Below are 23,249 nucleotides of genomic sequence, written 5' to 3'. Positions count from 1 at the left end.
ACGGGCCGTTAAATCAGCCCAGGAACACGTCAACAATCCATGCCGCCTGTCACTCCCAGGCCACGGCAAATTAGCAATTAGAAGGAATATGAAATGCAACCAGATGCCGCAGCCACAAGTACCGCGCAAGTCACTGTAATTTTTAGGTGCGAGTTGTTCCGAGTACCGCTGGTCTTTATCCGTCACATCTCTGTTAAAGAAGAGACCCCCCCCGCCCCCTTTGGGGTGATCCTACCCAGGCTGGTGATAGTAGCAAGTGATAGTACTGGTGTCTTATGACCAACAACACATGTTTCTTTTCATGGGGGGGGGGGGGTCGTCCAATCCCCATTTCACCACACAACAACCACATTCCAACCATTTAATAGGATTGTTGTTTGTATGTGACTTCACACAACAACCCCCCCCCACACACACACACACCCCTAGACTGTTTTAAACATGCGCCCTAGGAATTTGTCTATGCATTTCACAACACATCAGCCCGGGTCAGGGGTTAAGATTGGCCTGCAGTAAAAGCCTATTGAAAACAGCTCCTTAACATGAGGAGAGGGAAAGTGGATTTTCCAGCTTAAAAACAGAATCATCTCTGCTCAAGGCATTAGCCTGTGTTCAAAGAGATGATTAAAGGAAGATGCTATTGATACGGCGACGCGCCGCTCCCACCGCCGCGGCTCAGCGCTGGTCATGTTCAATGACAACCGCTACGTCACTCCTATTGGGGGGTGGGGGATATGGCTATACAGTTTTTCCACATATGGACAACATACTCACACAGGCTTACCGCCTCTTTTTTTTCCCCCCCAGCCCTCTTATTGAACAGCACTTGCCACGTGTGTAAAGATGGGCTGAAGCGTTGTCTCTTGAGAAGATAAACATAATCCATTACAGGTCAAATGGAGCATAACCTCTCATTATTTCCCCGCATCGGGGTTGGGCGGTGTTTATGAACTAAGCCATGATAGCCCTACACCAGACCTGCATTCAGCCTGGACGGAGCGGAGGCCTCCAACAAGTTAAACTGTGCATTAGAAGGTGCCTTGATCCGCTCGAACCGTCAGACGCAAACAAAACCAACAAACAACAAGCGGAACCACAACTGGGCTTTCTCTTTGCTGTGCGGATGAAACAGTCCAACATCTCTGATGTCTCTTCACTTCAGAGTCGAGATGTATTCTTCATAGCCCTCATCAAAGGCACGAAATCCCTTGTTGTACTTTGATGTGCTTAACACAGTTTAAACTCGCCTCCCATTACAGAGATAATTAATAGTTTAATTAGCAGCAATTCTCAACAACTGACAGTTTCCTCAGTCACTGGATCCACAGGAGGAGATTAGCTATAGTCAAAAACAATATAAAAAAGCCATTTTTTTCCCAGTCCAAAATGCAGCATGAATACTTTTAATACTAATGTTTAACTACTTTATTAACTAAATTTCATTAGGTAAGGTATTTTGCATGACAATGGCACATAATACTCGCCAACTTTTAATGCTGATGTTGTGCGCATTTCGTCTCATATCGCTTATTTTCGCATACACAGCAAAGCTATGAGAATCTCATATTGCACCGGGGTAGAACGCTCCCAAATATGCGCAATGCAAACAACTTAGGTGGATTAATTTTAATTTTCATTACCTTGAAGCAAAGCAATCATTTTTCACGGCTGGAGAAAAAAAAAAGCAGTAATAATAGCCAAGTGCTAGGAATAAAAAGTAATTATCATACTTGCACTTTTTTTTTTACACCGTTTCCAATTATATCAACACTTGCTGCAATCTGAGTTTGGAAAATGTGTTCCAGAAATGCGACAAACCGGAGAGGGGAAGTGCAGCAGATCAGAAAAGATGAAAGTGCAAGGTAACAGGGATGGCAAACTTGCGGCACATAAAACAGCACAGCGAGATACTGCAGAGAGCTCCTCGCATTCGAGGGCGACGCACCGGTGCAGGCTGCAGAGACAAACTGTGTGTCCCTGTTGGGCCCTACAGGGAACAGCGGCGTCCCTCACTACATGTGCGGGGCCGACAGCGGTGCCGCCCATTCGCCTTGTCACGTGCTCCGCGTTCATTTGTAAACTCTCGTCGGAGACCGCTCACAATGGTCGACGGCAGCCCCAGTTTTGTTTTGTGTTCACAAATCTTATCGCACATTATCCTGTACATTGCATTAGGGCCCTAATCTCGCCTTTGTCTTCCCCGGCAGAAGAAAAGAGCGCCTTGCGTGATTAACCCACTTTACAGCAATAAATAAACGCATCATCCAGTAATGTAAACCAGATTTAATTTGAAGGGAAAAAGGGACAGAGCACTTAAATCACGGAAATGTGATGAAAAACAACACACAATGCAGCCACCACCGGGTGCCCGAGGAATTAATTTGAATCCTCCGTAATTTTTCCTTCAACTCTCCGGATGGGCTTTTTTTTTTTTTTTGCAGCTAATCATGTCACTTTTACCCCTCACAATCTGCTGGTGTGAAAAGTAAAAAAAAAAATGAACGGGGATTAAATCATATAAAATAAAATAACAAATATAGACAGTCTCCCTTATCTCGCACAGCGGTTGTCGATTTCACTTAGAAAGAGAAATGCAAAATTCTCAGACGCTCCCCTTTCCCTTGATACGTGTCACATGTAGCCCATGTTGCTTTTAGTCTCCCATCTTTTCTTAGCTTCAAACCTGAAACAAAAAAAAAATGTAGAAAAATAAGTGCTGTTGCAGTACCATGTATATTAGATAAAAGATCAACATTTTGTGGCATAAATTTCTCTTTTTGTTCAGTTTGAGCTGTTAAGTGGCAGAATGAAGCAATGCGGAGCGGTCAACTCGACATCCAACTGCAGCAATTTAAAACTGATGACACAAAACCAGTGACCACTCACTCCACCAACACCACAGCTTTCAATAACAGCTACACCCAAACTGCTCCATGAGATAAATAAAATGGCTAACAATGTGCCCGGTGTGCGATGTGTTATACATGGCAGATATTATGGCAAACACAAGGACAAAAAAGACATCATACCCCCAAGCAATTTGCTTTTTCCTTTTTTGGGCTGCCTGCAAATCTTCCTCTTCCTGTTTGCGTTGCACAAAGTCACGGCAATCAGCGGCGTGTGCAATTTTCACGGCTAGCTATTGAGAGGGAGACAGAGACAAGGCCCATTAGAGAATGTAAATCAGTCTCTCTGGCAAGCAAAGCTGTTCCAACTGATGTGTCAGTGTGGCGTCTCATCAGCCCAGCACTCCCTGCTCCGCTCCTCCAACCTGCCTGGCTTCTTCTGCGTGTGGGTTGGTGAAACACCCGTATTGTTACCGTGTTGTACGACTGTTAAACACTTGTATCACTCAAAACAAACGTGAATCACAATGTTATGAGGATTGATCACACACACACACAACAGAAAAATGTGTTTAAGATGCTTATTGGGAGTAAATCATAGAAAACCAAAGAAAAACTATAGTGAAGTGGCACTGGGCTCACTGAGCTACCATGCCTCTTTTTCCTGTTGCTACATCCCTTTCTATATTCATCATCTCATCAGCCGCCATACTCAATTATCCTATAAACTGCACTGTGATTTTTTTCACTGAAGGTAAGATACTGCACAATGACATCACTTCCTGTGGAAGAGGAACAGATGTTAAATGCAACCTTTTTGTTCAGAACATTTCTTTCTATATATATATCACTCAAAGAAAGGATGACAGGTATATACACAGAATTTATATCAAGAACAGGATTTGAAAACTTCCTAGAAAAAACTTTTCATGTGTGAAATGTTGTATTGAGGATAGTTGAGGGAGTTACATGTGAAAATAAATTCAGTTGCAAGTGAGATTTCACTATGGAGCCTCTTCTGTTTGTCTATTAAGGTACAGGTCAACTGCATATGTAGAAAGGTTTCATCTTGGTAGAAACTGACCGCTGCACATGAGCAGTGGTAAAAGGCTGAGGGTGTTAACACAACCGGCCAATGTTGCAGAAAAAGGACAGGTAAAGAGAAAATTGTCCTGTGTGTGAGGTAAGATACGCACTCTCTGGGATATACCGCCATAGAAAGAAAGAGTGCTGAAGAGAGTGCTCACTTTGGGGCAGACTGGTGGTACAGGCAGTACAGACCGTACCATGCAGGCTCAGGTCTGATCACACTGACCTAGGTTCAACCCAGCCATAAGGTCCTTTGCTGCATGTCCCTTCCTCAGTGTTTCCTGTCTAATAATAAATGGCTAAAATGCCCCCAAATACAACTCTTAAAAATATTGCCATGTTCAAATATGAATGCATGTAATATGTTTGTGTGTGGGGGTTTGGTAAAAAAAAAAAGTGCCAAAAAGATAATAGATTATGGGAGTTTTGTTTCAATAAAAATGCTTATAATCTATTTTGCCTTTTGTTTGAGGTATTTTTCAAAGAAAGGCTGCATTTTTAAGCCCCCGCCGAATAATCTCCCAAGCAAAAAGCAACGTCTCTCTTTGATTATTTTTCCCATTGTTTAATGTGTAAATAAACTAAAAATGAGTAAAATAAGAAATGGTGTTCAGCATTTCTGCCTTTACTTCCAACTCCAAAACACTGCAAAGGCATTTTTCACTCATCAGTGGCGTAAAAGAGACTTTCCATTTGCAATCCTGCAGGCAGTCCCTGAAATCAGAAGTGAAGAGAATGACCGTGACTGCAAGAGGCAAACATTCAAATCCCAGGAAAGACATGTGTGTATTGTGGAGCAGAATAATCCCAATAACCCCAGTCACACAGAAGCACAGGAAACAAAGGGAAAAATCCTGCCTCCCCTGTCACTCCTGAGATAGGTTTATTATTCAACCAAAGGCAAAGTTTGATAAACAACTTAGAACAATTTCACCAAACCTTTGGGTAATTCTCTGTAATATTCAGAGTACAATCAAGGGGAAGCAAGTCTTAAGGTAATGAAGAAATGTGCCACCATTGCGCCACTTGAAAAAAAAAGAAGAAAAAAAAAGACCTGCTAGGGGAAAAAATGTTTCAATTATAATTAAGTGGGATAAACTTTATTAGAAAGACTGAAACTAAAATATCTTCTAATGCATGCTAGGATTAAGCAGGTCAGAGCGAGCAGGCAGGAAAAATTAAACTCTAAAGGCTTTTTATCACCATATTTCAGGAACCAAGGGTGTAAAATGTTCTAATTTGGGATACATTAAAAGCCATAAAGGTCTTTCAAAAAGATTAATGGTACTTTGCTTGGATTTAAGATAAGGGCTTCAGCTGGCTGCAAGTATTGGGTTCTGGCTGGGCCCTCAAGGCATTCATCTATAGTCACTTGGAAGATTTGTGAAAGTGTCTGCATAACCTGAAGCATACATACTATGACAGTTTTCTAATTCCTCGCCATTTTATAGATTCTTGGGTCCACAAATCACGTTTTCTAGTCGAACGCTGGTTAAAGGGGACGTTCTAATAGGCGATGCTCTTGTGTTTGCCGGTGTGATTTGGCGAGCAGATAACCGCTCACCGGGGCTTTCCCGGCACCCCGCTCAAGTGGCGGATGTGTTAACTGCTTTTGAGTGGCTCCGATGCATGCTGAGATCATAAATCGGAGGTTTATTAAATTGTTGACAAAGCTCAGGAAAGCCGCAGCCGTCTATATTTGCCGGAAATAAAAGTCGTCGGTTATGACGCTCCATTCTGAGTAAATCAAATGAAACCCGCGTGATGCTTAATGGGGTGGCTTGTCGAGATTTGTGGACAGAGATTTGTGCTATTTATTTATTTTTTTCCCCCTGCAGGATTACCCACATAAACCTGCTCTCCTGTGGGGAGCATTTGAAATGCAAAAGGTCTTGAAAACACGCCTTCCCCAAACATTCCAAAACCAAAAAATTAAAACCCACTTGCGTGCACCCCGTTCCCCCTCCCCCCCTCTTTTAAATCCGGAGTAGAGCCGCCGTTACTATATTTGAAGCATTAAAGGTCTTAATTTTTTTTACATTTTTTTTTTTTATCAGTTTAGTCTAAAATCCCTGATTGTCTTTACTGGGGCTCAACATTAATGTCAACCAAGTTACCTAGGAGACGGAACAGATCAAAGCGACAAAAAAAGCCCCCCAAATGTCTGATTAATCAAGCCTGCAAACAGCTTATTTCTTTTAGCCTGCATGCAAGTATGAAAATGAGATTCGGAGAGCAGTACATTGTGCAGATTTGTTCATTCTTATCTGAACAAAGCCAGCGGCAGCTTATTTCATGGATCACTGGCACTGTCAGCGCTGCGGCGCCGAGCAGGTGACGGCTCCTCTTTCTGTGGCGAGAACAAAATTAGCAAAAAGTCGGCACAAATTAGCCTCTCATATTTTCAGTAATATGACATTATTTTTCATTTACTTTTTTTTGATCCACTTTTCAGGATTTTTTTTCTTTTTTTCCTCCTCCCCTCGCGTGCATCTTAGTGCCAAATCCTTTCACATCACAAGCCACGCAAAAAAAAGAAGAAAAAAAAGAGAATATGCAGCAAGAATGAAAATAGAGAGCCGGGGAGGAAAAAAAAAAAAAAGACAGACACAAAAGCTCCTGCATTCTTTGTCTATAGCACTCGTAAGGTCCAAAGGCCATTCCTCCATTACATCCATGTTAAGATACAATTAACAGTCCATCACGGACGTTTCTTTTTCTAGCCATTATTTTCTCTCAAGTCTGTGCCGAGCATTGCTTTGTTGAACAACATTTATTCAAAGGATTATTATGTGACCTTTGCAAGACATTAAGGCAGAAAACACGTAGCACACAATGCTGGCACTGCAGCGGCTGCAGTTTAATGCCACTAGGAGAGGTGGGTCAATGGGACCCTTTTCTCTTTTTCACTCGTTTGGACCGTCACATGGCGATTCAGTACAAAAGCCAAACACTTACGGCAACACTTCAGCATGGTTACTGAGGACGCCATGCAAAAAAACCAAAACTATAATAACACCTGCAACAAGAATTCATCCGCATATCTGTTCTGTGCTGTTATATATAATTTCTTAGGGTGGTTGAGAAATAACTAAGCATCCCAGATGGGCCAAAACCGTGCAAGCGGCAATTCTTTCGTGGTGAACGCAAAAAATAAATACATTTAAACAACAGTAATTCTACACAAGCACAATAGTTGGATGAAACGGGAGGAAAATATGTCTCCATGTGGCTAAATTGTTAAAGCTCCTGTTAACAATATGAAATAAATGATGGCTTTAAGGAAGAAATTGCCTTAAACCCATTCATAAATTTCCTATCCAGGGAAGCCTCTTCCAATTAAAACGTGTGAGAGGTGGATTAACAAGGGCTATATGGCTTTGCCTCGCTAAATCACCTCCCCGAGCTGCTCCACTGCATTTGACGTGTAAACGATTAATGACCGGCCTAATTCCCTTATCACACTACCTTAATGCCTAAATAATGTGGCCTTAGTAAACTTTGGAAAGCAGGGCCACATAAGAAAGGAATGAATATCAGATTAGGCAGCTCACATGTTATTTCAGTGTAATTTCTAAGAATCGAGGTGTTGGGGCAAAGTCAAAGAAGAGTTTCCCGATGAGACGCGGCACCTTAGAAACAACACCGGAGGGCTCGAGATCGAGTTCAACCAACTTCTCTTGCGTCCTCCCGCAAGAGAAGTGGTCATTTGGGGGATCCAACTCCTGCAGCTGCATGACATATCACATAAACAAGGACTTGGGGCGAATCTGTCAAACTGATCAAGACGAGTTTTAGATCCGATCAAACAAAAGCGTGAGGCATCGATCCGCCACACTGCCGTTTGTGACCTTTACTACCACTACTACTACTTTTTATTAATCCCCGTGGGGCAATTCTTTCCCTGCATTTAACCCATCCTAGCTGTGTAGCTAGGAGCAGTGGGCAGCTGCCATGCAGCACCCGGGGACCAACTCCAGTTCTTCGTTCCACTGCCTTGCTCAGGGGCACAGGCAGGAGTATAAACCCTAACATGCATGTCTTTTTGATAGTGGGGGAAACCGGGGCACCCGGAGAAAACCCACTGCAGACACGGGGAGAACATGCAAACTCCACACAGAGGACGACCTGGGATGACCCCCAACGTTGGTCAACCCTGGGGTTCGAACCCAGGACCTTCTTGCTGTGAGGTGACGGTGCTAACCACGGGGCTACCCGTGCCTCAAATGTTACTAAAGTAACCACATCGTGGATATTTTTCTTCAGACAGTTTCATAGCACTTTAGTGTCCCCACACAGCTCCCTGATGACATAAGCAATATTTTGTTCGTTTGAAATAATGTGTTTATGGGACTGCTTGAAACATCCAGTCTCGGTACAGAATTCTGCAAACGGCAACCGCCAAACGACGTGCAGCGTGCACGAAAATGACCAAGGAAAGTACCCCATTACTTCCCCACGCAACCGTTATTCCCAAATCCGTGTCACGCGGTCTACCGTTTCTCACGCTGTTCACTGACTTAGGTGATCAGTCTTCCACGGGAGCGGCCGGATAGGCGGTTTATGTAATCTCACCACCACTTTGACAAACAGCATTACATGGTGTGCTAAAAAGACAGCCACTCCAGGGAAGGAAGGCGCAGTAGATCAGCCGGTGGTATAATGCATGTCTCTCTTTTCTGTGCTAATAATCTGATGCCAGATACACACGCCATGTCATCTTTAGGGACGTGGGGGGGTGAAGAAAAAATGAAAACCCTCTAAAAGTTTGCCTGCTTTGTGCATATTCCATTATCTTGCCTCTTCTGAGTAGGCTAGGCTTATTAGCAAGCTTTGAACTCACACTTACAATAATATGCCATCAACAGTTTTATAAGCTAATTAGAAAAAAACAGTTTAATTAATGACTGACTGGCAATAAAATGGCAATCATGAAAAAAGAAACCGAGGGTGCTAAGCTTCCACTACCACCAATTAAGGCCTAATTACAAACAAATTATATATGTGTTTTGCTGTGGGCTTTAATTTAAAAAAAATGCTTTAATTAAAAGGGAAAACATGCTAATTAATTAAACAGCACACAAATCTACATTGAAAAGTATGCTTTGTCTATCGAGTAATTAATGAAATACAATAATCCAAATGAGATTCCCAGGCAGTTGATAAAAGCTTAGAACCCATTTCAAAATTAATGGGCGAACATTTAATGTGAGGCATCCGAAGATACAATAAAAGTTCATTTAGTGATAAATTGCTTATGCTGAAGGAAAAACGAACAAAGAGGAGAGTTTCCCTAAACTCTTCTGCGGTGGCCTGGGGGAGCCAGCCTCGTACGCCCGTGTGGGGCGGAGCAAGTCCACATCTGATAAGGCACACTTCCCACAAAAGCTCTTCTCATTAATATTTGATTACAAACACGGGCATGACAAGCAAAGGTGGCAAGAATAAGAAGGAGCTAAGTAACATAAATAACATGAAACAGTCTTAGTTCAGCTCTTTGTCCCCGACTAACCCACCATGTCGTCTCAAAAAAAAAAAGTCTGTTGTGCCACTTTTGTTTCAGCGAGGCTTTCCGAAGGGTATATTTCAAGGACATGGTAGCTTTATTTCTAGGGGGAGGGGTTGCCCTGTTGAAATCTGAGATAGAAGATCCCTCATAATGTTCAAACCAAGCCAAACTGGTGGTACGGTGGCGCCGTGGTTAGCGCCGTCGCCTCACAACAAGAAGGTCGTGGGTTTGAACCTCGGGGTTGTCCAACCTTGGGGGTCATCCCGGGTCATCGTCTGTGTGGAGTTTGCATGTTCTCCCCGTGTGTGCGGTGGGTTTTCTCCGGGTGCTCTGTTTCCTCCCACAGTCCAAAGACATGTAGGTCAGGTGAATCGGCCGTACTAAATTGTCCCTAGGTGTGAATGCGTCGGCCCTGTGATGGTCTGGTGGCCTGTCCAGGGTGTCTCCCTGCCTGCCGCCCAGTGACTGCTGGCATAGGCTCCAGCATCTTGCGACCCGAATTCGGATGAGCGGCTCGGTTAATGGATGGATGGATGGATTAATAAAGTAGTTAAAAAAAAGACAGACAAATAACACTGAGTGCACAAAATACTGGCAACACTAGCCATGTCTGCACAACAGACTGAGCGGCCACGTACAGGTGAAAACTTCGGTTAGTTGTTGATTTCGGCTGCCAACTCCACTTAAATAGATAGATGAGGGGAGCAGAATTCATGGATATGACTACTTATGTGTGCCATTATATTTGTGAGTTTCCAGTGACTGAAGTGTGTGTGAACACAGCATGGTAGTGCTGGATGGGCCTGTTTGAATGTGACGAGAACGGGAGCCCTGCTCGTTTTTGACGTGATCAACTGTTATCCTTGTTCCTCAACCAAAGTAGACCCGGACCACAGGGAGACAGTGTCCAACGCTGACTTCATAATGGAGAGCTCTTCAGGAGGGTGACACAAAGTGTTTAAGACAGCAGGAAGGGTTGCAGTTTGTCAATCTGCGGCTACGTTACCTATGCGGAGTGGCCAGCTCGACGCAAATTGTGTATGGTGTCTGACGACCTCTTCAGAGCCGCTCAACTTCTTCCAGCTAAAGAAACAAAGCACAGGAACTGGAAATCCACAGCTGCAGTGGGGTAGGATGATGAAAACAATTACGAAATAGAAAAACGAGGACTTAAAAAACAGGACTTCCTGGTTCTGTTTTCCCATCGACAGCATAGAAAACCAAGTCATGGAGAAAACCATCAATCAAGTGGGACCAATGCATGAACATGCACGACATGTCAGCCCTCGGAGCAGCGATGGACGCATGGCCAACTTGACACAACTCAAAGCCCGCACCCAAATATGTTGCACACGCCGTGCCTCCCTTTGTTATGAACACCATCTACCACAGAGATTAGAAATTGAGAACACCCACTTCTTGATGCCCATGTGCAATATCTGAGAGTCGCAGGCGTACTTCTTTTGCATTGGTTCGGGAGAGGCTTGGAGCCATGCAAATGCTCCTTCCAACACTTCGGCATTCTTCAGCTCCTAGAAGTCATGAAATGGACATGACACCCTCTATTGTGACAGCCTAAAGAGTTTCTGTTTTGAAGTGGTAATGCTACGCTAATAGCTGTGATGAGTGCTAAGGGGAAATTGTAAGCTGTAACACGGTGTGACAGTCTTTTGTCTCGTATTATACCCACTTGCTCTATATAAAATACAGCTCCTGACTATTTCATCGCAGCTCAGTTATTCAGTTTTATAAGGACAAATAATGGAGCTGCTGGAATGATTATTTGTTTTAAGGTGGCTGTAAAATGGAAAGCTAACATGATAGAGGCGGTGGGTAGGTAGGTGTTACACGATGCAGCCAAAGCAGCTTTTTAAAATGTGATTTTGTTGCATTTATATCCATTTTATTTATTTAGCTTGCGTTGTTAAATGGGCACACCGTTGCAAGCTTCCTATTAAGGGGCCCATAGAGAGGTTATTAGCGTAGTGTCACATTATGTTTTAGCCTATAAGTTGGCAAATGTTTGCTGTATGTGAAGCAGTAATTTCATTACCGATGCCACTGCAGTATGTGTCCCTCTGTATGTTGTGCTACCCTTGGCCAGCGTTGTACCCTGCAGTACCGATGGGTATCAGTTCGAAACTTCCCCGAGCTTTCATTGGCTCAAACCCCAGGAATGCATGGGAAATCAATTTCACAAATATGAGCTGCTGGATGCTATCGAGTCTCCTGACAGGGAGCGAGCCGGTTATATATAGCAACCATTAAATGCTACGCTAATTACTGAAATTAATTAGTCCATATGCAACTTACAGCGGTGTAAAATAATGTGCAATAATCAAAGGACGGAGACCCAGTCTTAATTTGAGGACTTGCACCATTTAATCTACTGAGCTAATAGAAGTACTTGAGGGGCCAGAGGCTTTTACAATATTAGTTGACTTCTAAAGCTTTTCAGAAACAACAAAATATAACTCGACGGTGCCGCCAACGATCGAAAAACCCCACGCGTGTTGGTGAGAAAACGAAACCTATCCAGAACCGTTTCCCGAGCAGAAAGACGGGATTTGAAAGGAGCCATTAGGAAGCTCCGTCTCAGCGAGGTAGACATTAACAATATTTTGTAACCTAAAACAGGATGTGATTACTGCGCACCATCTTTTGGGGGGGCCTTAATACCATCACTCAAAAATGGAGCACAGCTTCTTCTTCTTTTCTTTTTTTTTTTAATTCATCTACAACAAAGAATTCCAGCCTGGGGAAATATTCAAAAAACTGTAATGAGAAGAAAATCTCAAAGCAACCTGTTATATCAAAGCAACGTGTCCCAGAACTTGAGGCAGATGAAAGGGAATATATATGAATTTGTTGGGAGTTTTCAAAGAGGGATTTACCGTATTGTTTTAAGGTTCAGATTAAAAGAAGAAACTAGTTCAATGGAAATCATTTATTGATTTGCGAGCGCTAGAACAGAGGGAACAAACAGTTTTGTACTGTATTAGAAAATAAAGGGGGATTATGATGGCGAGCTTTCCATCTTCCTCCATTTGTCTTTGTGCGAGGAGATAAATAAGAAACAGTCAGATTGAGGGTGGAAATACACTGAAACACCGTCATCCGGTGTGTACCGGGGGTTTCTTTACAAACAATGCCTAAAGGGACAAATAGGCCTCTTCGGTTTTTCACAGCTGTCGCAATGCTTTCACGTTTTCGCTAAGAAACCTGTTCCCATTCTTCCGGTGAAAAGCCTGACACAATCCTGGCTTGGGTCTTATGACCATAAACAAATTAAACATCTGAGTCGCTCCATACCAAATGAGGCACTCAATTAAAACCTTGAAATTGATTCTGGCCACAGCGGGATTATTGATCCTCTAAATGTTTGTCACAGTGCTGCTGTCAAACAGTGGATGGGAGTGCTGCTGCAACCGAACACCCGGTTTCCCAAATGCTATCTAACGCACAAGCTCATTACTACCTGCTTCGTTTCAAATAAACGATAATGATGCCCAAATCTGATCCAATATTACACCCAATTTCCTGCAAATCCCCTACAGTTTGGTTGGCGGGTTGTAAAAAATAAATTCACAAGACCAATTTACCTCGCGTGGCCTTTTTGCATGTATTCCAAATAAATGACTTGAGGCTCTGACAGACCGGGGGTTTGAGGATTTGAAACTAGCCGTTGCACACCTCTTGTGAAATTAAGTTGAAACTGTTAAACAATGAGCTGTGGCTGCCAGACTGCTGTCAACTCCATCATGTTCCTGGCAAGATGCTAGACAGGTGACAGAGAAGGAAGCACCCCCGCTAAGCTCAGCTAGCCCAATCCACTTGCGCTCTAAGAGGCTTTCTGAAACTGCAGTACAGGTGCAATTCTTCCCGCCACCTAAATGCACTTTCATCTAACTTCCCACATTTGACCACTTTGTTCGCAGTTAGGATCAAGAAACCATACAGGAGTCTTGATCGTGCACGCCAATGTGCATTACACATTGTATTGTACACATTGTATGTGATGCAATACTTTGGATAGCCTGTTAATTTATGACTATCCATTTATGCAGTTTTGTAATATCTGTTTACTTTGCTTATTTGTACAGTGTTATATATTGCCGTTTATTCTATTTACCTGTCCTGGAGAATGTAATGTTTCACATTACAATGATTTAGGTCAAAAAAGTTTTGACTTTTCTATCAAGATGAGCAAAAGATTATCTGTTTTTGCTGGCTCAGGTTTTACCCAAAATATGAAACATAAGAAAAAAAGAAAAACATGAACTGGGCACATGTGCATTCTGAAGTGCTCCGGATAGATGAGGGAGTTGTTTAATGTTTTCCTTTTGCAAATAACAGGCAACGACAAAGGAATCCCAGCAGGACTATATTTTCTTTCAAGTCCAGAAGTCTGACATTGATGATGTTAAGGATCTACCACATCGGGAAAGTTACGCAGCTCTAAACCTACAGTACTATTATGATTATATTCTATTGCAGGCAAATATGAACACGGCATTTTTACGGTTGCTGGAGCAGCATTACGAAACAGAACACCAGCAATCACAAACAAATAAAGGGGTAACTTTGATACTATACTGATGGCAATCCCTCCGCAGCAGAAATACCACTACAGCTGTATGCCTTTTTAACCACAACAATGTGTGTATGTGTGTGCGTGTGTGGGCTACATTTCTGTTAAATTACTTTCAAACCACTTGATCCTTGATGCCTGCCAAGGCGGTTAGTTACAAAACTTCAGGCACTGTATTTCAGGACATGTTCACTTCAAAGGGTACAAAACTCTTACCTGGAGAATGATTTAACAGTTGGCTTGAAAGCAATGTACTCTTCATTAAAAAGCAGAGCCAAAAGTCCTTTAGACGTTGCAGCACTTCAAAACTAAGGGGAGGGCTTTCCATTAACTCAATGAAAAAGGGCTGCAGGACTCAATGGTGGGTGTCTGTGTGTGTTTTTGTTCCTCTATGTCTTTGCTGGAGAAATGGCCACGGATCCATTAGCCTGATTTGTCACAGCGGGAGCACCCCAAAGATCTCTTATCAGCCCCAACGTACCTCTCGAGTGGCGAGTCTGTCGCTCATCTCCTCCGCCTTTTCAATGTCCCCTTCAGCTATGGCACTCTCTATGCTCTTTTCTAGGCCGGACTGCAGAGGAGGAAAAAAAAATGAGATTTTTTTTTTTTACGGTTGGAGAGAAGAAGAAAAAAAATCAAAGAGCAACTTCAAAAGTCCCCAGGGCCTTCTTTTTAATATGATTGCCATTACTACAAATATGTAGATTTCCCTTCACAAATGAAAACCTTTTTGATTGGATATTAGTAGGGAAATCTTAGAAATGCTACAGGAGATTACCAAACATAAATGTGACCCTTTAATTACACATTTCCATTACAGGCCTAAGCTCAGGGGGGTGCAAAGATGCCCCTGGTATGTGATGGCAAGGCAGTTCTGCGTTGCTATCTGTGACGGCAGAGCGCCACATTCCTTCAGCCCCAGTATCACGCGTTAGCCATCAAAACCGAATGTAACACACTAGGGGACAAATCAGAGAGGTAACGGGGCTATAATAATGTCATTATTAATGTGCATTTTCTGTCGAAGGACTGATTACAAAACAAGACAAAACAAAAACAACAGGACTGTTATTATCAAGCTGGAAAATGCTGGCCAATTCATGCACTTGTAGTTTTTCCAAACTGCAATTCTTTTGTTTTGATTTTGCTGAATGTGCTTTATTTACTGTATTTAACAGCACTACAGAATGTACATTAAACTGCGCATTGATCAGAAGTCATATTGACAGACAATTATTATCTCAAATGAATGTGCATAAAAAATAACTAAGTATTTGAGCGTTACATATTAATTACAAGAGGCTGCATTTGAGGGATGAAGACCCTTTCCTCATTATGTTGACATGACAAGTACTGTTTCGTTTAGCTTGTTAATCATTTCTTTATCCTTTCAAAGTTGCCCTTTTGGAAATGAGGCCAAAATCAGCAACAAAAAAAAAACTCAATTTAATGGTGCCTTGAGATAAACTGAGCTCAAAAACTCCAAATAACCATTAAAAGGATTTTCAATTGAATTGAGAACATTCCCCCATTCATAAGGTCAGCTATATAGTTCATCAAATTTGCAAACACTTTGCTTGATAGGCAATTTGCATGTCACTGCATAAAATGTGCATTCATCTTTAATTGCAAAAAATATATTCAAATAAGAGAAAGTCTTTATTGAAATGTATTTCAAGAACTAATTGTCTTCTGCCAAGATAAATGGTAACTGACTACATATTACTGTACCATTAATGTACATGCCCTCAATTCACTTAAAGCAGATTTTGCAACCTCTTTTCCTTAATCTGTCAAGAGAAGTTGTGTTTCTCTTTTCTTTCTAAAGCTTATTAAAAAAAAAAGAAAAAAGAATCTACATTTTACTTTAATCACAGCTATACAGGAAAGATGAATTATCCTAATCTTATCATAAAATGTTACCTAAAATAATCCTTCTCATTCTTTTGAACACCACATTCAGACTACCTCGGGGATTTTTATGATCCAGATGTCATATAACAGAGAGAACGCATTGACAAGGAAACACAAAAGAAAGTTTTAACCACCATAAAGATGTTATTACACTCTGAGCAGACACGTGTAAAGGCAGGAATCATCGTTACCTTGGGAGGGGGTTTACCACAGCCAGGAGGCTGAAATCTGTCGTTTACACCGAAATACTGCTTAAGCCCATTCCAATGCTTTTCATGCTCAACTTGATGTTCTCTGTCGAGGGAGAGAGAATGGGTGATAATATTTACCACAATGTTCCTGCGGGTTTAAAATGTCTTTTTAGGACAACAAATAAACACTTAACATTAGCGCAGTTAAACAGGCATGAACACTAGGTATGCAGCAGAAGAAGAAAAAATCTACACAGCCACTGCACAATTTCAGCCAGGTTTTCTACAGTTAAACTAGTTTCCTGGTGATTATATGGATAACATTTAACATTACCTTTGCTCTGTCGATTCTTGTTCTTCTTCCCCTGTTAAACAACCCATGGTAAACAGTTACATGTTTGTGGGATTTATCACTGCAATTGTTACCAAGAGAAAAAATCCTTTGTATAAGTCTTCTGATATATTTATACTCTTTAACAATGGGAAATGTTATTTTACGGTGAAAGGATGGCCTATGTTCCTAATGTGGTTAGGGGAATCACACTGATATATTTATACTCTAGCAATGGAAAATGTTATTTTACGGTGAAAAGATGGCCCATGTTCTAATGTGGTTAGGGCAATCACATTTAACTTTTCCTCCTACTTTTCCACAAGGCAGTTTTAACTATCCTTATACAAAAGATAAGACAAAATCAGCCTTGACACTCAAATACACATAAGGGCCCATTTGTATACACAGCGGTGGAAAACATGATTTCAAGTTTTGCAGTTTTCATCATGTTATCATCATCATCATCACAACCTTTCTTGTGCTTTTTTCTGTGTCTCCTTCTGGGGGGCTTCATCATCTTAACCTCGTGTTTCTTCTTCTTTAACTTTTGGAATTTCTTCAACACACACACACACACACACACACACACACACACACACACACACACACACACACACACACACACACACACACACACACACACAAAGTTAGGCAGCTAACCTTATTAGGACATTGCACTGACTTCCATTCATTGTGGACAGCCCAACCCTAACCTTAAACCATAACCAATTCATGCTTTACCCTAACCTCATTCACACCTTACCCCTAACCTTAATCAGGGCGTCAGAAATGACGTTTTGCCTCACTAGGACCGGGCTTTGGTCCCCATGAGGACTACTGTTCCCGACAAGGTTAGTGTTGATACCGGAAAGGTCTACAAATGGCTATAAGAACGCGCGCACACATCCAAGTGAAAGTTCGCGTTACAGTTCTGGCCCTAATAGTTACTGTTGCGCGTACTTACTAATTTACGACATGATGCAGTGCAGGATGGGTCCAAACGAGGCTCTACACTACTGTCATTTATGTTTCAACAAAAAAAGTACTTTTTTCAAATATGGACACCTCGTGGTTTCTTTTGAATCTGACTCTTATTATGGAATAGTGGCAAATAGTGGTAGCTATATCGGTTAACAACCAAGTGAATGAACGTAAACACAGCTTACTGCGCGGCACACAACATACTTGCCATGTGTCATGCGATATCCCAGGTAAACCGCGTTTCGGGGACGGACTTTCTGGATCAGAGAGCGTGCAAGACGTACCCACGTCCTCTACTGACACACTAGTTTGCCTCACATCGTTCACATTTTCGGGATAACGTTTAGATGTGCCTCCTCTCTCCTGTGTCTGAACACTGTCGTCGTCATCTGAGCTGAGGTCAGCTTCCGTTAAACCCTGGGGCAGGAGTCCGCTGTACATGCTAAGCCGCTGATAGCGACGCCCAACGAGGGAAACGAGTTATTTGTAAGTCGAATGACTCAAGTGCAAAATGAAAACAAACACACGCACATTGCAGAGACCGCTGAAGTCAACCACATTTCCGGGTGCACGGCTTCGCGTCCGAATGTGGAAAGCGTTCATTGGTTAATAAGCCTGCCTGTTTCCGGTATAAACCAATGAAATATGTTTTTACATCTGTGGCGTAGGTTTTGCATCACACGAAAGCTCCCATTGGCTGCAATGCTCCGGGCAAACTGTTTTGTTCCTTCAACAGCAACGCGCATGCGTGTGCAGGCTCGCCGCTGAGCTCAGCAGAGGACTGACACTGGTGACAAATATTACGAGGTCATTAAACTAAAAGCGTAATGTTGTGTCTGAGCGTCACAGCTGAGTTGATAATAAGGGCAACGGGTCAAGATAACCGACGTGTCCAAATAAACACAAACATCTAAAACGTTAAGGCATATTTGTGACATGTTCTCAGGAAGATTAGAGTTCTTTTGCGACCGGTGGTTTCACAATTTATTCAACCTGCTCCGGGCGTTACATTATTATTAGAATGATTAGCATGCAAATCTTGTATAGCCCCTGGCATTGGCAAAAGGACATCTCCCCTTAAATTGCTCTTTCACACCAACTCACATTAGTCTTTCTTTTTTGGCTTCACATTGCAAGGCCAATAATCTGCATAAATTATAATTTATATATTGTGCCCTGTGAATGTAGAGTGATGATAGTTATAACACATATGTATTTAATGCGTGTGTGTGTGTGTGTGTGTGTGTGTGTGTGTGTGTGTGTGTGTGTGTGTGTGTGTGTGTGTGTGTGTGTTAAAAGTAGAAAGCATCCTTTCTGACTTGGTTTCAACTTTAGTTGAAAACAGCAGTGTAAACCCCACTGTAAGACAAACCAGGCTACACTTGGAGACCTTGCATTCTCCTTGACCTCCCTGTGCCCAACATGAGGAATTTACTCTTTTCTCCCTGCAATGAAATGCGTATTAAACTGTGGTGATAAGGCTTATGCTATATTGAATGTCATCTTGAACATGCAAAATCTCTATCTCATCCTCTAAAATATGCAACCATTAACTGGTATCACTCACTCAGCATTATCATGACTTTAATTACATGTGTGACAAGTTGATGAGCATGACAGACTCTGAAGGTAAATGAGAGTCACAAAGTCTTGGTAATACTAAACAATTTTGGCATTACAGGTCTGAATAATTTCCTTATTGATTACTTGACTTTGTGTTCTATTTCACACTTGAATTATTGTCTCTCAGCTCTGGCCACCCTTTTCTGTCTCTGGCTTTAATTTCTCTCTCTCTCTCTCTCTCTCTCTCTCTCTCTCGCTCTCTCTCTCTCTCTCGCACGCACGCACGCACGCGCACGCACACACACACACACCCTTTATCTCTCTCTCTCACACACACTTTCTCTCACACTCTTTCTCTCTCTCTCGCTCTCTCTCTTGCTCTCTCTCTTTCTCCCCCTTTCTATTTAATCTCTAACTTTGTCTCTCTCTCTCTCTCTCTCTCTCTCTCTCTCTCTCTCTCTCTCTCTCTCTCTCTCTCTCTCTCTCTCTCTCTCTCTCTCTCTCTCTCTCTCTCTCTCTCTCTCTCTGGCATGTGCTCCAGTTCATTATTTCCATCATTTCTTGGTAATTTAGAGTTGGCTGTTTAAAACTTGGAGCCTCTTATTAAGTTTTGGCCATGGTGGATAAGAGGCAGGACTGTAAGAGCACAGAGATAAACTAATCATCTTAAAACCCTAATTATTAGTATCTTACTGTGACAGACTGTTTTTGCGAAGAAGCCAAATTGAGCCTCAAATGAGGAAAGGCATATCTGTGGAAGTGGTAATAATTTTAAGTCATCTCGATCTGGCTTGGTGTAGCAGAATTCATTAGTGCAGATTAGCACTGTGTGTACAAAGTAAATGAGATATCTAATAGCAAACGTGGAGGTCCGGGGACTCTTAATTTCCTACCCAATATTAGGGATGATGTTAAGAGGTGATTATATATATTTTAACATTTTGACTTATGCTATGCAGATTTGTCAGCTCCCTTCACCGGCACTAGTCTAAACAGTATCACTAAAGCATTGACCCCCCCCCCCTCCTCTATATGTCAGCAACTATTTAAAGACTATAGAAAGGTGGAGAGAATGAACTCCTAATCAGATTATACCATGTTGCTCTGATGCAGCGGCAAGCAGAATTGTTTTTTTTTTTACAAGAATACGAAGTAAGTTAATTATGTGCGTAAGGAGGAGGTTGGGGGGGGGGAATAATAAGATTACAAAGAATAATTTGCTGATATAATTACACCAAAATTGGGTACACACAATCGTAAAATACATGTATTGCTTGACCTGGGTTAGCCAGTGAAATAAATCCTCCTTCTATAGCCTTTGTTAATTTGTTTTTATCATCTCCAAGTGGTGTTTGTGCAGGCAGTTCAATTTGCATGTGTAATTCCACTGTGCAAATTGACAACAAGTAGATAATTCTAGGAAATAGGCTGGTTGCAGGCCCCTGCTATCTTCCCAAGCCTATTCATTTTGAGGAACCGCTGAGGCATGAAACTCATACATCAACTATTTCCTGACAACGCTTAGGCTTATTGTCCCCTAAAATGTCATTACAGCCATTATTTATGAAGCTAATTCATTTATTAAACCATATTTACTCTGACAGAATTTGTCACATTCTATCCATATCCCAAGCATGCCTTTTGAACAATGTCTTTCAATGAGTCGCATAAAACCTCGCAAAGTTTGAATCGCCCGTATTTGCTTTTACCCCGCACAATAGTTGGAACATTGTGCACAAACAAATCAGCGTTTCGTAGTTTTTTATTAGCTTTATTGATGGGAAGGGAGAGAGAGCAAACTTTGCAAATCGTCCACGCACACCTTACGTAACTGAACTAGCTATGTATGTCAGTGCTAACCGTGCACCCCGCATGTTAAGCATGTTTAGGCCTAAGTGGAGGTTGAAACTGAACATAATCAGTTAGATTTTTGCTTTATTTTTGTTTGTGGCGCTGATGCGGATCACTTTTGGACGGTGGCGTTCTTAGATGGTCGTGCGGTAGTCACTTTTCCCACATAGCAGGTAGACGCGTGAAGCTAAACACCTCTTGTGTTGAGCCCCCTGGCCTGTTGCTGCTTGACTTATGGATCTGTCAGTTTAGCAGCGCACCCTAAATGACAGTGTGGATAATTTGCAATTGTGAGAGCTGAAGTAACTCGTAGGGGGGTCATAAATTTTAATGTTGCATGTTCTCTCTGGGTAATTCCGTCATACCATTCTCCTATATCTTTTTCTTTCAACTCACCTGTCACCCAAAAGCACTTATCACAGCAGTTATGGCGAGTTGTGTTTGAACTGTTTTACAATATTGATTTGGCGGCATGACATTTTAATTAATACTTGGGTGTTAGCTGTCATACAGGCAGGCGGTCCCAATGGCTAGACTATGAGACAGCCAAGGTGGGGGCAACGCAGATAAAGAATAAAGCACTTACTGTTGAAAAGCTTGTAAAAAGGGGGGATCAATGCGGGCAAGAAGAGAGACAGTCATGGGCTGAATTTAAGGTGCAAAAGCTGTAATATCTGTCTTCGCCGTGCTCCCGTCTGGCTCTTTTCAGTAACAGACGACGCACATCAGCGAGACTCGGCACGCTTTATTTTCTTGCCACAGGTTGCAAGAGATGTCCATTTTACTGGGGAGTCGGGATTGTCAAGAGAAGCAGAGAGAGGCGGTGTAGTGAGAGAGAGGACCAGGGGGGAAATTAGCTAACTTTGTAGCACTCCATTGAACAGCAATAAGCTTTTAGGGCTTAGCAAGCATAAACACATTAAACTGATGAGATTCATCAGCACTCTTGTGTCAAATCCATTGTGCCCACAGGCAGAGCTCAACAACAGACCCATGGCTGCCTTCATCGCAGAGGCACACCATCAACGCATCTGCTTTTTTTTGTGTGCGTGTAAGTGTGTGTGTCTGTTTTTTTTGCCCAGTTTTAGTCATAAAAAACTACAGCAAAAAATAATAGCCTCATCTTTCTGATTCAAATGTAATGTGGCTTTTGAGGTTTTGCATTAACAAAGTACTCCCAATCCCTTTAAATTGCTTATAAACCTCGGTCATCATTGTCCAGGCTCAAAACTACTCATCCAAGCGGGCTTATACAGTTTGAATGTTTTTGCATTTTCTGGTGTCATTACTGAAACTGTGGAGAAAAAAAAAGGATGCGCCAGCTAAACCTACACCTGCAGGTTTCCCTCTTTCGTTAGATCTTGTTGTGGTTGTGATCTCTGAATAATTACAATTACTTACCGAGATTGAGCAGGGCCGCATGTTTGTTGATTCACACTTAGCGCCCCATATTTGAAGTGTAATTGGTTTAATCTGAGTGCTACACAGCTGGAGGACTATACACTGATAAAGTGATGCATTTAGATTGAAATATTTCTTCTCAAAGGTAAAGGGGGGGGCCCTTTAACTTTATTTTAGCATTTATCTGTTGTCTCGTGCTTTTCCAAATCATTATAACCCTTTGCCTTTTGGATAGTTTCTCTGGAGGCAGCCAGATCGGCATGAAATTAGCTCAGTTTGAACCTATACCTTCCAATCAGATGAGCTGAGATTTAATCGTCGCTGGCCTGCCCCACCAGAGTAAGACCCCTCAGATGAAATGGACTAAATATTCATAGGTTCACTTGCATGGTTGATTATAACAGTACAGATAGGAAGGTACAACCTTTCTTGTATTTCTCTTTTTTCCCCCCCGCCGCCCAATATTCTTGTATGAAAATGAAGGTTGAATATTAAATATACACCCCACTCACAGTCACAGCCAAGAAGAAACGACAACATGACATCTTCCTTAAGTGAAACCAGGAACATCGTGTACACGTTTTGGTTTACCCCCGCCTGTAAATTAATGGGCTATATTCCTACTCCAAAGTCTGTAAAGTGCTGATGTACATTATTAGTCTTTGTCTGCCATTTCCAGATACGCAGTGTGCGATTGACACTGCAGACAATGTTATATTTTACAGCTAATTTGTGTGCTTGGCCTTATAGTGATTCATTAAATTCCCTGACATAGAATAATCGTTTTGCATAATGGGAAATATTACCTGATGAATTACATTTTTTTGTGATAACCGGAAGGGTGAGATGCTGCAGATTATTTGAAAACTTTCAGCTTGTCGTGTTTGGATAAGGGACACAACAAGCCCTCCGTTTGAGAGGCCGGCACATCCACTTAGCAAAGGAACACGATGTTGTCGACATCGATAAATTACAAAGG

General features: G+C 42.0%; 1 protein-coding gene across 1 annotated transcript; it reads right to left on the bottom strand.

The window, feature by feature from the left end:
- Positions 1-2,270: 2,270 nt before the first annotated feature.
- Positions 2,271-18,014, bottom strand: fam204a (family with sequence similarity 204 member A). The gene is made up of 7 exons (XM_056291626.1): positions 17,660-18,014; positions 16,946-17,030; positions 16,475-16,505; positions 16,141-16,243; positions 14,517-14,606; positions 3,030-3,139; positions 2,271-2,683 (listed from the first exon to the last, which is right to left on the bottom strand). The coding sequence occupies exons 1-7, from the start codon at positions 17,894-17,896 to the stop codon at positions 2,632-2,634; spliced, it is 708 nt and encodes a 235-aa protein (XP_056147601.1). The 5' UTR covers positions 17,897-18,014; the 3' UTR covers positions 2,271-2,631.
- Between the last annotated feature and the right edge of the window lie 5,235 nt (positions 18,015-23,249).

The sequence above is a fragment of the Lampris incognitus genome, chromosome 13, assembly GCF_029633865.1.
Source record: "Lampris incognitus isolate fLamInc1 chromosome 13, fLamInc1.hap2, whole genome shotgun sequence".
Classification (NCBI taxonomy): domain Eukaryota; kingdom Metazoa; phylum Chordata; class Actinopteri; order Lampriformes; family Lampridae; genus Lampris; species Lampris incognitus.
Note: the sequence above shows the minus strand (reverse complement) of the source record. Positions and strands in the feature narration are given on the sequence as shown.